We start from the raw sequence: 14432 nt of genomic DNA, 5'->3' as shown, positions 1-14432 counted from the left end.
GTGCAGTGATACAGTTTTTTGTATGCTGAATCAGACTCTGCTTCAGTAGCATCACTACACTGATGTGGTGGCAAATGAAAATCACCAGCGATGATCATATGATATTGTATAAGTTGTGAAATTCCATCTCATTTTCATAATCATCAGGTTTCACTGACTCACTATCATTTGTTGAAATTTGCTCAGCATGTTGGAGAGATTAGGAAAATTGTTGAAAAGCTTTGCAGAAAATTGAGCTATTGTCAGCAGTTGTTTTGGTTATCATATCCTGAAGGTAAAATTCAAAATAAATTGATTCTAACACGGCTGCAATAATACCATATATCTGGGATCCTTTTTAGGTGACAACATGCAAAAGTCATTGCATCTTCATCTGATCTATCTAGTGGACCTGTGGAAGGACCTGTGATAAACAGAACAATCCCCCTGTAGTAGCAACAAAACTGTTAATTTTCAAGTTCCTGAATCAAGTTCATCTTCATGTTTTTGAAAATGTTCATCAACCCATTGCATAGCAGCTTTTCTATTCATAATGTCCAATTTAGAAACATAGAAACATGACGGCAGATAAAGGCCATATGGCCCTTCTAGTCTGCCCATCCGCAGTAACTATTATCTCTTTCTCTCTCTCAGAGATCCCACATGCCTAGCCCAGGCCCTTTTGAATTCAGACACGGTCTCTGTCTCCACCACCTCTTCCGGGAGACTGTTCCATGCATCTACCACTCTTTCTCTAAAAAAGTATTTCCTCAGATTATTCCGGAGCCTATCACCTCTTAACTTCATCCAATGCCCTCTCATTGCAGAGTTTCCTTTCAAATGAAAGACTAGACTCATGCGCATTTACATTACATAGGGATTTAAACATCTCATAGAAACATAGAAACATAGAAAGATGACGGCAGAAAAGGGCTATAGCCCATCAAGTCTGCCCACTCCACTGTCCCACCCCATTAAGTCAGAGTGCTTCTCAACCCACGTAGAGATCCCACGTGGATGTCCCATTTAGTCTTAAAGTCGAGCACGCTAGTGGCCTTGATCACCTGCACCAGTAGTTTGTTCCAGTGATCCACCACCCTTTCTGTAAAGAAATACTTCCTGGTGTCACCACCAAATCTCCCTCCTCTGAGTTTGAGCGGGTGCCCCCTTGTGACTGAAGGTCCCTTAGGAAAGAATATGTCGTTTTCCACCTCGACACGACCTGTGACGTACTTAAATGTCTCAATCATGTCACTCCTCTCCCTGCGCTCCTCTAGAGAGTAGAGCTGCAACTTGCCCAGTCTTTCCTCGTATGAGAGACCCTTGAGTCCGGAGACCATCCTAGTGGCCATTCGCTGGACCGACTCAGCTCGAAGTACATCTTTACGGTAATGTGGCCTCCAGAATTGCACACAGTACTCCAGATGAGGTCTCACCATGGTTCTGTACAGTGGCATTATGACTTCAGGTTTACGGCTGATGAAGCTTCTATTGATACATCCCATCATCCGCCTTACCTTGGATGAGGCCTTCTCTACTTGTTTGGCAGCCTTCATGTCTGCACTGATGATTACTCCCAAGTCCCGTTCTTCTGAGGTCTTAGCTAGTGTTTCTCCATTCAAGGTGTATGTTCTGCATGGATTTCTGCTGCCGAGATGCATCACCTTACACTTCTTTGCGTTGAAGCCCAGCTGCAATGTCGAGGACCAGTTTTCCAACTTGATCAGATCCTGCGCCATACCATCCGTGAGATCGCTTTCACCTACTATATTGCACAGTTTGGCGTCGTCGGCAAACAGCGCTACTTTTCCCTGAAGCCCTCGGGTCAAGTCCCTTATGAATATGTTAAAAAGGGATGGTCCCAGGACTGAGCCCTGCGGCACTCCGCTAGTCACCTCCGATGTCTTAGAGAGGGTGCCATTGACCACTACCCTCTGAAGTCTTCCACTCAGCCAATCATTGATCCATGCCGTTAGTTTCTCACCTAACCCCATCGATTTCATCTTGTTTAATAGTCTACGGTGTGGGACACTGTCAAACGCTTTACTGAAATCCAAGTACACTATGTCCAGAGACTCTCCCGAGTCTAGCTTTCCTGTTACCCAGTCAAAGAAGCTGATAAGAATGGATTGGCATGACCTGCCCCTAGTGAATCCATGTTGACAGGGATCCCTCAGATTCCCCTCATCCAATATCGTGTCTAATTTCCCTTTAAGTAGAGTTTCCATGAGTTTACACACTATTGATGTGAGACTTACTGGTCTGTAATTTGCAGCCTCAGCTCTGCAACCCTTTTTGTGCAGAGGAACAACATTGGCAGTTTTCCAGTCCAGGGGGACTCTCCCCGTACTTAGGGAGAGATTGAAGAGCATGGCTAACGGTTCCGCCAAAACATCGCATAGCTCTCTGAGCACTCTTGGGTGCAGATTGTCCGGTCCCATGGCTTTGTTCACCTTGAGTCTTGACAGTTCTTTGTTAAACATCAGCTGGTGTGAACTCAAACTTCTGAAATGGGTCATCCATGCTTTGCTTTGCATCCAGCTGAGGCCCGTGCCCTGGTGCCTCGCAGGTAAAGACTGAACAGAAATAATCATTCAGTAGTTTGGCTTTATCAGAGTCAGTTTCCACATAATTCCCATCTGGCGTTCTAAGGCGTACTATCCCGTTTGTGTTCTTTTTCCTGTCGCTAATGTATCTGAAGAAGGATTTGTCCCCTTTCTTGATGTTCTTCGCTAGAGTTTCTTCCATACGAAGTTTGGCCTCCCTGACTGCTGTTTTGACCGCTGCACACTTTGGCCTGTATTCAACGTTTGCTTCTTTTTCCCCCATGCGTTTGTATGATAGAAATGCTCTTTTCTTCTCCTTGACGAGGTATGATACCTCATCTGTGAACCATTGGGGTTTCCTTTTTCTTTGTTGTTTGGTTACCGATTTTATCTAGCGGATAGTTGCCTCATGAAGGATCGATTTCAAGGTTGTCCACATAGCTTCCACATTATCAGTTACTTCTTGAACCTGCAGCATCTGGTAGACGAAATCTCCCATGTGTGCAAAGTCAGTGCCCCTGAAATTGAGTACCCTTGTTTTTGTTTGTGATCTAGGGAAGCCTTTCTTAAGGTTAAACCATACCATGTTATGGTCACTGGTGGCTAGCGTCTCTCCCACCGAGACATCCGAGACGCTTTCCCCATTCGTAAGTACCAGGTCCAGGATGGCCTGGGCCCTAGTGGGGTCTAGTACCATTTGTTTGAGCCTTACTCCCTTCATGGACGTTAATATCCTCCTGCTATCACAAGTTGTCGCTGATAGTGTGTTCCAGTCCACATCAGGCATGTTGAAGTCTCCTAATAGAACAGCCTCCCCCCGTAAGGTGATATTCTCAATGTCTTCAATTAATTCTGCGTCCTTTTCCTCCGATTGTCTCGGAGGTCTGTATACCACACCAAGGTACAGGCATTTTTCTCCACCTCTGGCCAAGTTTACCCAGATGGATTCCCCAGTATACTTGACATCTGTGATCCTGGTTGTCTTAATGTTCTCTTTGATGTAAAGTGCTACCCACCACCTAACTTACCCTCTCTATCTTGTCTAATCAGGTTGTATCCTGGTATGGTTATATCCCACCCATGAGAGTCTGTGAACCATGTTTCGGATATTGCTACTATGTCTATGTCTGCATTAACTATTTCTGTTTCTAGTTCTAGAAATTTATTCCCTAGGCTGTGTGCGTTAACATACATAGCTCTCCACTCTTTCTGTTTGCTAAGCTCCTGTTGTGAGCCACCCATTTGAGTCAAATTGTCTCCTAGCGATTCGTTTGCAGTAAGGGTACTTACCTCAGACCTAGAAACGTAATGTTGGTTCGCTACATCAGGAATGCTACTTACTGCTCCGGTGTAAAATTGGGTACCCACCCCCGACTTACCTAGTTTAAAGCCCTTCGAAGTAGGCGGGCTAGTCTGTGTCCGAAGACATTCTTATCTCTGTTGGTCAGGTGGAGTCCGTCTGGTCCCTGTAGTCCCTGTAGTGTCTCTCCGTGATTCAGGAATCCGAAGTTCATCTCCTGGCACCATCGTTGTAGCCACTCATTCGTCTTCAGGATGCGTTCGTCCCTGTCCCTTCCTCTGCCCCTAACAGGAAGAATGGAAGAGAATACTACCTGTGCTCCTATCTGCTTCAGTCTCTTTCCCAGAGCTCCGAAGTCTCTCGTTATGTCCTCCAGGGTGTTCTTGGCAGTGTCATTCGTTCCGACGTGGATAAGCAGCATGGGGAAATGGTCCTGGGGCTTGAGAAGTCTATCGAGACAGGTGGTCACGTCTCTTATTCTGGCTCCGGGCAGACAGCAGACTTCCCTCGACTGCATATCCGGTCTGCATATTGGTCCCTCGGTGCCCCTCAACATGGAGTCCCCAATGGCTATTACTCTACGCTTCTTTTGGGGGTGTCGATCCATCGTCCCCGGAGATGGAGAAGTGTGTTGATCATGGTCCACGTCGGTAGTCTCTTCCTGCAAGACCTGGAATCTGTTCTTCAGGCTCAGCTGTGGAGTCGATGTGGAGCTGCCCTGGTGAGAGAAAGATTGAGAAGGTGAGGAGATTGTAAATGGGGGGGGGGGGAAATCTCCTACATTTACCTGTGGAGGAGGTCACTAACTGCCAGGAGTCAGTGTCCCCATCCATCTCCTGAACTGCAATAGTTGGTTTCTTTGTCGGCGGCCCTGGAGTCATCATAGGTGATCCGTCACGGGCCCATTCTGTGATTTGGGATAGTTCCTGCACTATCCCATCGATGTAGGCCTCATCCTCTCTAATGCCTCTCAGACGTTTCACCTCCTCCCTAAGGCTTCTTAGTTCCTGCATGATGTCTTCATCCCAATGTCCGACCTTCTCTGTCTGTGTAGAGGCCGTGATGTACTGCTATGGGATGGCCTCGGTCTGCGCGGAGACGTCCTTTCCCGGGGCTGTGTTCTCCTCCGTCTGTGTGTAGGCCAAGTTCATCTCCCGGATCACCTTGCTTGTAGTTTTCACAGTCCTCGTCCGCCCTGCCATAATAAAAGAGAGAGAGTAAATGAGAGAGAGTAAATGTAGGAGTATGAGAGATAGTGTGAGAGTATGAGAGAAGAATGAGAAGAGGAGAAAAGTACTTTTTTTTATTTATTTTTTTTTTAAGATAGGTTTTTTTTTTTTTAAAATTAGAAAAATTAGGTTTGCTGCTAGGCTGCCTGGGCTCCTTCTCAAGGCTCCTTCGCGAAGGCGCTCTCACTAAGGCGAGCGCCGAACGGCTGGGCGCCGTTGGCTCCCTTCTTTTTAAAGTGGAGCCCGGCACCGATGCGACCTCTGACGCGGCGGGGGAGGGCGGAGCTTCCTCTCGCCTCGACCCCGATCAGGCTTCCTCAGCTCTGCCTCTCCTGCCTTCAGGCTGTCTCCCCTCTGCTGATCCTGGCAAGAAAAAAAGAAAAACGCTGCCGAGGTCTGCCTCGTGGTCCGGCTCCCTTCTTTTTAAAGTGGAGCCCGGCACCGATGCGACCTCTGACATGGCGGGGGTGGGCGGAGTTTCCTCTCGCCTCGACCCCGATCAGGCTTCCTATCTCTATCATATCTTCCCTCTCTCGCCTTTCCTCCATGATCAAATCTCAAAATGCTGCTGATTCTGAAGTACTGAAAGGCTGCATAAGGGTATCCACTGTTTTAAACTGGTGGATAAACAATATTAGCTGAGCCAGACACCTGTAGAGGATATGAGGAAGAGTTTGATAGAGTGGGGTTGGGGGTAAGGATAGTGATTGCATGGAATGGTATGATTGGATGGGAACAGATAGAAACAGACTGAGGAGTAAGAATGTGAATGTAGATTGGTGAGTTAATTAATTAAAAAAAAAAAAAAAAAGGAAAAGGTGGAGCTAAAGGAGTGAATGCTGAGGAGATTTTGATGGGCAGTTAGACATGAGGTTTTGGGAGATTCAGGGTTGGGTAGGGTAGGGTGTGAGGTAGCGATTTTCCCTCCTCCCCGGCATATGGTTCATGAATTCTGATGTTGATGTTTTTCTGTGTTCTGTGTGTTTTGGGTCTGGGAGTTCTATGTTGGGGTATATTTGTGAAGCCTGAGTTGGGTAGGAGGTTGCAGCTTGTAGTGGCAGGTGTAGTAATATTTAAGATACTGGCCTCAGAGGTAGCAGAGATATATTTACTACAATAATAGTGGATTGAGATGTGGCACTCATGAGTGACACTACCAGTGGAGGCATAGCCTAATGACAACATGGATCACAATGTTGTATGAGGTTACGAAGGTCATTGAGCTAGTTTATATACTGAATAGGTTCCTTAGAGTTGCAAAGCCACACTGGGGCATTTTCTATAGGATGCAAATGGAGTTGTGGATTGTATTCTAATTCTAATGTAAATTTAATAAAACTGCGGCCAGACTTATTTTTCCACAGTTAATAAGTCGAGACTTATGATTTAAGAGAAGGATGATTGAAGTTTTATGTTGCAGGTGGCTAAGTGTGAATGCTAATATTATGAGGTCAAGGATTAGGCCATCCAGAGCAGCTTGCATTATAGTTCAAGTGCTTGAAAATGACTGATTGCCCAGCATACGCTGCACTTTATTTGGTACTGGAGGCTCTTCAAATTCACTCTCTCTTGCTATTTCATCTAAGTCAGGAGAACTTGTTTAATCTGCTTCCTCAGATTAGATATTGAGGAGGAAATTCTGTAATGTCTGCCTAAATGTGATCCTGACCTCTAAATCTGTGTAGTCATGGTTGCCGAGGTCTGAATCAGAGCCTTCACTCAGTAGAGCAGGGTACAAGACAATAAAACCTTCTCCCACATAGGCAATGCAAAAGACAGGAGAAATAAGTTTAGATATAACTAAAGATTTCAAAGAATCAATGTGTGTTACAATATCTAAACACAAGAGTCACACCAGAATAAAGTGCAACAATTTAAATTTACTGCACATAATCTTTTAAAATCAACAGTAATATAAGTGTTACAATTTAAAAATGACTAAATGAATCCTACTGGCCAGTTTTTATATACTAATTTACTGTAACTTAATCAGTTAAATATTTTTTGATTTTTTTATTTCAAATATTTTTATTGAAAAATTTTTGAACAGAATAGGAAATACTGATACGGCATACGCCATGAATATTTTCTCAAAATAATAATTTTTCTCTTATACTAGATATTATCAATTTGCAAGTTTTATGATTTTCTCTGTCTGTCTATGTCAGAGCAAAGATAAAAATTCTGGTGGCTTAAAAAAAAGACCTTTTTACAGTCTCAAACCTTTTTATTTTTCTTCATTGCACTTTCTTCCAGCGTATTACAAGGGGAAAAAAATTAGCCTCAGCGTGAAAAATGGTTTCCAGCCACTCCCAGGAGGGTCTTTCCTCAGTCACATCAGTTCTGACACAGCCAAGGAAAGGCCTTGCTGGACCTGGCCAGAAGCAGCCTGTTTACAGTGCTAATCAGCTGCTGCTTCTACTGCTTTGGGTGAGGGAGGGAGGGAAAGGAAAGTTGTCAGGACTGGTTCTGCTGCCTCAGGTAAGTGAGGGGGGGGGGTGTTTGTTAGGACCAGCACTGCTGCTTCAGGTGAGGGAGGAAGGGAGGGATTGGGGGGGGGGGTTGTCAGGAACAGCTCTGCTGCTTCAAGTAAGGGAGGGAGGGTGGTAGTTGTCCGGACTGGCTGCCTGTTGCTTCAGAGGTCAGAGGGATAGAGAGAGGAAGGAATGGGTGTTGACAGAACCAGCTGCCATGGATGCTAGATCCATAAGTGTGTATGTGTGTGTGGAGAGGCATAGATTCTAGTCCCTCAGAGTGAAGGGCAAGGGAGATGGATGGATGCTGGTCCTATAAGTAGGAGAGAAGGGAGGGAGAGAAAGTGGGAGATAATGGGGGGAGATAAAGTGGGAAAGAAGGAGGAAAAGAAAGTGACCCAGAAAGACAGGAAGAACAGATGCTAGCGCTACAAATGTATGGAGAGTGTAGCGTAATGGTTAGAGCTACAGCTTCAGCACCCTGAGGTTGTAGGTTCAAACCCTGTGCTGTTCCTTGTGACACTGGGCAAGTCACTTAATCCTCAACTGCCCCAGGTACATTAGATAGATTGTGAGCCTGCCAGGACAGATAGAGAAAATTCCAGAGCAGTGTTTCTCAACCTTTTCAAGCCAAGTACCCCCTAAGCCTAACAAAGACCAACTGAGTACCCCCACCCAAGCTCTGCCCCAGACCCAACCCTGACCTGCCAAAACTCCTCCCCTGACTCCACTCCCATAATAATAATACTAATTGTAGTGCAATTTCTTCCATCCATTTTTCATATACACACAATATAATCTTATTAATACATAATGGTAACCACAAAATTAAAAAAAACTCCCACAAAGCTTAATGTACAGAAAATATGTTAATTATCATTTATATGCAGGGTTTTTTCAAAGAGGTCAAAGCAGATGACTTGAAAATATATAATGTCACCTCAGTAACAACTATAGAAAAATAGTCAAACATAGTTAGATAGATTGTGAGCCCACCGGGACAGAGAGGGAAAATGCTTGAGTACCTGATTGTAAAAAACCGCTTAGATAACCTTGATAGGCGGTATATAAAATCCTAATAAACTTGAAACTTGAAACTAGTGAAAATATAGACAGCAGATATAAATTCTCAAAATTGACACATTTTGATCACTAAATTGAAAATAAAATAATTTTTCCTACCTTTGTTGTCTGGTGATTTCATGAGTCTCTGGTTGCACTTCCTTCTTCTGACTGCATCTAATATTTCTTTCTTTCTGCCTCCTGCATGCTTCTTCTCCTCCAGACCTCATTCCATTTCCCAACCAACATCTCTCTCTGTCCCTCAAGGATCCAACTTTTCTTCCTTTCTCATCCCCCAGATCATGTGCAGCATTTTTTACCACTGCCCACCAGCCACATGCTCATTTCTCCTTCTATCACCCCTCTCTAACATCATGCCACATCTCTCCCTCCATCACTATGCCCAACATTCCTCCCTTGCATCCCCTTCAATCTATTCCTCTGGTCCCTCTCCACCACCATATCAAACATTTCTTCCTCTCATCCATCTATTCCCCATGCATCTCTACCTCAATCCTCTCTTTCTATATGCCCAATTTTCCTCTTTCTTTCCCCATGTGCACCATCTCTTTCCCTCTCACTGACACACTCAGGCATAACAATTGCCCCTTTCTATTCCCTCCCTCCTATGTCCCAAGTTAGTGTCCCCTTCCTCCCTCTCTTGTTTCCCACATTCATGCCCCCTCCCTTCCTTCTGTATCTCTAGTTCATGCCCCTGTCTGCCAGCCTTTGTCCCATGACTCCCGCCGCCATCATCCCCTGCCACCCAACAGCTCCATTCAATTATCCCCTGCCGCCACCGCAGCAACTGCAGGCAAGGAAGGGCCAGACGTGTATAGTGATTGCACGCCACCTTCTCCCTGATGTCAATTCTGATGTTGGAGAGAAGGTCTGTCCCAGAACCTTCTCTTCAACATCAGAATTGACAGCAGGGAGAAGGCTTGTGGGCCGGTGGCGTGCAATTGCTGCACGTACCTGGATCTTCCTTACCCAGAGTGGGGGATGATTGAATGGCGCTGTCATGTTGCAGTGGCGTGTGGCGGCAGCGGGGTCTACAGGGGCAGTGTGCAGGGGGTGGGGTGGATGTAGCACATCAGCGGTGATTTCAGCAGGGGGCTGGCAGAGAGATCCCGGGTGGAGGTCAGCCCGCATACCCCCTAGGGTATGCGTACCACAGGTTGAGAAACACTGTGCTAGAGTACCTGAATATAAACCACTTAATCGAAAGGGACGTCTAAGTCCGTTTGCATCTAAGTCGCAAGTCGTCCAAAGTAAAAAACAGCCTAGGACACATTTTCGAAAAATACGTCCAAAATTTTTTTTGTTTCGAAAATCATCTAATTATACGTCCTGCCGATCTGATTGTCCAAGCCGCTAAATTGTCCATCTTTATACCACATTTTCATCCAACTTTTCGACCAAGTAAAAAACACCTAAAACAAGCCCTGTTGGAACATGGGAGGGGTCTGCAAAGTGATGGACTGAACACCCAGACATGCCACCTAAATAGTGGGGTACCTTTCAGGGCACTACTGTGAACTTCACAAAAAAGGTGCCATGTCTTCTCCTCACTACAGCTCCCTTATAGGTCATGGTGAGCCCCCAAACCACCTCCAGAATCCCCTAGACCCACTTATCTACCACCCTAATAACCCTTACAGCTGCAGGAGCCACTTATATGCCAGTAAAAAAGGGTTTTGGGGTGTATAGGGGAGTGCACATGTTTAAGTATCAATGCAGTGATTACAGGGGCTTATGGGTATGAGTCCTCCTCTCCATGAGTTCCTAACTCACCCTCAAGATGGCTTAAGCCGCCTCTGTGCTGGACGACTAGGCTTTCCTATGCCATGCTGCCAGGTGATGATGGTCTGGAGGCTGAATTTTAAAGGTGTGATTAATATTTTTATGAGGGTGGGGGGGGTCGGTGATCACTGGGGTAGTGTATGGAGGTCTGTGTTATGTGTTTGTAGTGCTTATCTGATGACTTTAGGTGAGTTTTTGTGACTTAGACCATGTTTTATATGGTCTAAGTCACAATGTCCAAGTTCCGTCGATCCTGGGCTGTATAAGTTTCGGTTATACATGCTGTACGACTAAGTCTAAGCTGGCCCATGTCCCGCCCAACTCCCACCCTCGACACTCCTCCTGAAATGCCTTATTTAGCTTTGGTCATTCAGCGACACTATGGAGGCCTAGACCGTTTAGAAATATGTCCAAAACCCATTTTTCTTATCGGCATTTGAACGTATTTGGACAATGTTCGTCCAAGTGCCGACTTAGGCCAGTTTTTGGATGTTTTTCTCTCTCGATTATGAGCCCCTTAGGCTATATGCAGTACAGTAAACCCCTGCGAATTTGCGGTTCATGAATCACAGACTCAGTCATTTGTAGTATTTTCTGACCGCCTCTTCCGGAAACTAAAGTCAGGCTACACCAATCAGGAGCTGCTTTGACCCGCCAGATAGCAGCTCCTGATTGGTGTAGCCTGACTTTAGTTCCCGGAAGAGGCGGTCAGAAAATACTAAGAACTATCCCGCAGGACATCAGCCTTTTTTCAGCACCCGTCGCTGCCCCTGCAGCCCTCTCCCGCCTCTGAGCCGCTCCTAAACCGCATTCACAGTTTTTCAAAATTCACGGGTGCTCCTGGAACGGAACCCCCATGAATTTCAGGGGAGTACTGTATATAAATATTAAAATAAATAAGTAAATGGGGATGGGGGATGAAAGAGTGTGGTAGGAAGAGAGACAAAACTATTTTTAGAGTAATTCTCAAGCAACCAAAAGCTAGTTATCTGGCATCCACCAATCCCCATGGGTGCCGGATAACTGAGAGTCTACTGTAGTGAGTTTCATAGATAATGTGCTTATCCAAACAACAAGCAACTACAAAATAGAGAGATGGGGCATACATATAACTTATACTGACAGAGCAATTATCTCTAGGAAAGAGCAATGATAATGTGTGAAATGTTATGTAGGATCTAAATAATAAGGTGCCACGATAACATGTAAATAGTTTCCTGGTCAGTATTATAAAGAATAGTCACTGAGCTGTAAAATATGCAAATAATTTTAAATGTATGTGTTCGAATGACTGAACAAGAACAGTGTTTCCTAATTGATTTTAACGTGCAAGGTAATTTATTTTAATAGATAAGAAAAGGAACTAACTATTTGAACATAAGCCAGTATAAAAATACTCATGGGGTTATTAATCCTTTTCCTCTTTTCAGGCTGTAACAGTAAGAAAAAGGTCCAAGACGTGAAAGCCAAAAGTAACCCTGCTAGACACCTCTGCTGGGTCTTCTGCCTCCACAAGCACCCAAAATGCACATAACAAGTGCACATTCTTTACATAATACGTACTTGTTAATAACAGTTCACCCTTATTGCACACAGTGCATACATTTTAAGAAGAATGTGTACTTGTAACAACATTCATTCCAGAGCCTCTCTCTCCCTGAAAAAAATACACAATGTAAAAATGTTCTGACTGCTCATCCCTACTTCTAGGGATAAATATGTAGACTGATGTCTTTCTAAAAGGCACCACCTCTTCTTGGACTTTCTTCCTTAAGGGTACTCCATTAGTCTAGGATACTCAACCACATTTACTCTGTAACTATCAAAAATTTACATACAGGTGGTAGAAATGGGTGGGCCTGGCCCACCCAGTTTGGCCACATACCAGCAGTGGAGGAATTGGACATGACTGTCAGAGGAGTAGGCTGGACTTCTGCTGTCCCTGCATATCCCTACTTTCTATTGCTTTAATGGGTCAGCGGCAGCTATTGCTACATGCACCCTTTCACTAACCCAGAAGCCTATCCTCTACTGTATCCCTCCCCCTCTGTCACAACTCTCTGTTCCTGCCAAGGCAGGACATAGCAGAGGAGAGGCTTCCAGGTTAGTGGTAGAGAACATGTAACAATTGCTGCTGCTGATCCATTAAAGGAGAGAGTTAATTGTAAGTGGGGTTGGGTGGGAAGGAAGGAATAATGCTACATGTGGGATGAGAGAGGGATGATTATTGGACATAGGGTGAAGGGGAGGAAGGGAGAGATGCTACAAATGAATGGAGATGGGTGAGAAAAGGAAAATATTGTATATAGGATGGAGGGGAGGGAGACATACTGCATGGAGAGGGGCATGGGGTGAGAGAGGGAGATGTGTTGGGACATAGGGGTGGAGTCATAATGCCGCTGTACAGATCCATGGTGAGACCTCATCTCGAGTATTGTGTTCAATTCTGGAGACCACACTACCGAAAAGATGTGTTGAGAATTGAGTCGGTTCAGCGAATGGCTACCAGGATGGTTTTGGGGCTCAGGGAACTCACGTATGAAGAAAGGTTAAAAAAACTGCGGATGTACTCACTGGAGGAGCGAAGAGAGAGAGGGGACATGATTGAGACCTTTAAGTATATTACTGGGCGTATAGAGGTGAAAGATGATATTTTCAGTCTTACAGGGCCCTCAGTAACCAGAGGACACTCGCTGAAAATCAGGGGAGGGAAATTTCAGGGTGATGCGAGGAAATACTTCTTCACTGAAAGGGTGGTAGATCATTGGAACAAGCTGCCTCAGAGGGTGATCGAGGCCAGCAGCGTGTTAGATTTCAAGAGAAAATGGGATATTCATGTGGGATCTCTAGGAGAGTAGGAATCAGGGAGTGGGTCATTGGTATGGGCAGACTCGATGGGCTATAGCCCTTTTCTGCCGTCAATTTCTATGTTTCTATGTTTCTATGAGGGTATGGAGAGATGGTGCATGGGGAAAAAATGTAAGACATTATGGTGGAAAGGAGGAAGAGAGAAATGTTTGATCCAAGACACAAGGTATGAGAAGCTGGATAATGGAAGAGAGGTAGAAATGTTGGCTATGACAATGAAATGGAGAAAGGGAGAGGATGCTGCATGGGGGAGGGCAAAGATGTTGGACCTAGAGTTCAAGGGAGGGAGAAAGAAAGAGATATTGGGCCTAGGGTGCAAGGGAGAGAGAAAGAAAATAAATGTTGAGTATGGGGTGAATGAGAGGGAAGGAGAGATACAGAGCAGGTAGAGATGGGAGAAAGAGAGAGATGGATCAAGGAGTAGAAAGTAGTGGTAAAGAGATGTTGGACAATGGAAGTGAGGGATGAGAGAGGGAGAAATGCTAAATTATGGAGGAAAGGGCAAGAGGGAAGAAGAAAGGTCAGGAAGAGGTCAGGCAATGAGGACGGGGGGGGGGGGTTAAGGAAGAGGGATCAGATGCTAAGCTAGAATGGTGAAGGAAGGAAGATACTGTGAATGGTGGAAACCTATTGGAGAGGCCAGAAGGAGGAGGTGAGGGGTGGCATGGAACTGAATGAAAGGATAGTGATTACAGAAGGTATAAATGTGTTAATGGGGTATAGATTAAAGATGGAAAGGAATGGAGGATTGAGAAAGGAATGAGATGGGGAATGGAAGAGCTAGTACTTGATAGAAGATGGAAATGTGATAAATGAAAAGTAAAAAGGAGAAGAAGGGTGAAAAAGAGGCAGAAAAGAGCTAAAAAGAATAATCAGTATGTCAGAGGGAGGCGAAATAGGAATAGATACGAGAAAAGAGAAAAGTCAAATGGACAGCAGACAGAAAGGACAGCAGAAAAGAGAAACTGGAACTAACATGATAGAAAAATAAAATATCCAGACAGCAAACATAGAAAAAAGCATTTTATTCTGAATGTTTTAAATAAAATGAGTTCCAGAGGATGTGGTAACAGTGGTTAGCACAGCTGGATTTAAACAAGGTTTGAACAAGTTTTTGCAAGAAAAGCCCATATTCTACTATTGAAACAGACATGGGAGAAGTCACTGCTTG

The 14432-nt window shown here is 44.8% G+C and overlaps 1 protein-coding gene across 1 annotated transcript in view; it reads right to left on the bottom strand.

The window, feature by feature from the left end:
* Window positions 1–4906: 4906 nt before the first annotated feature.
* Window positions 4907–14432, bottom strand: part of LOC117355665 (coiled-coil domain-containing protein 102B-like) — a 251047-nt gene continuing 241521 nt past the window's right edge. The window contains exon 6 of the mRNA XM_033934569.1: window positions 4907–5020. Coding sequence (XP_033790460.1) covers window positions 5003–5020 — 18 coding nt within the window. The 3' untranslated portion in view covers window positions 4907–5002. The remainder of the gene's footprint in view (window positions 5021–14432) is intronic.

This window comes from Geotrypetes seraphini, chromosome 2, assembly GCF_902459505.1.
Source record: "Geotrypetes seraphini chromosome 2, aGeoSer1.1, whole genome shotgun sequence".
In the NCBI taxonomy this organism is placed as follows: Eukaryota; Metazoa; Chordata; class Amphibia; order Gymnophiona; family Dermophiidae; genus Geotrypetes; species Geotrypetes seraphini.
The sequence above is the reverse complement of the archived record's forward strand: the minus strand, read 5'-3'. Positions and strand labels throughout refer to the sequence as shown.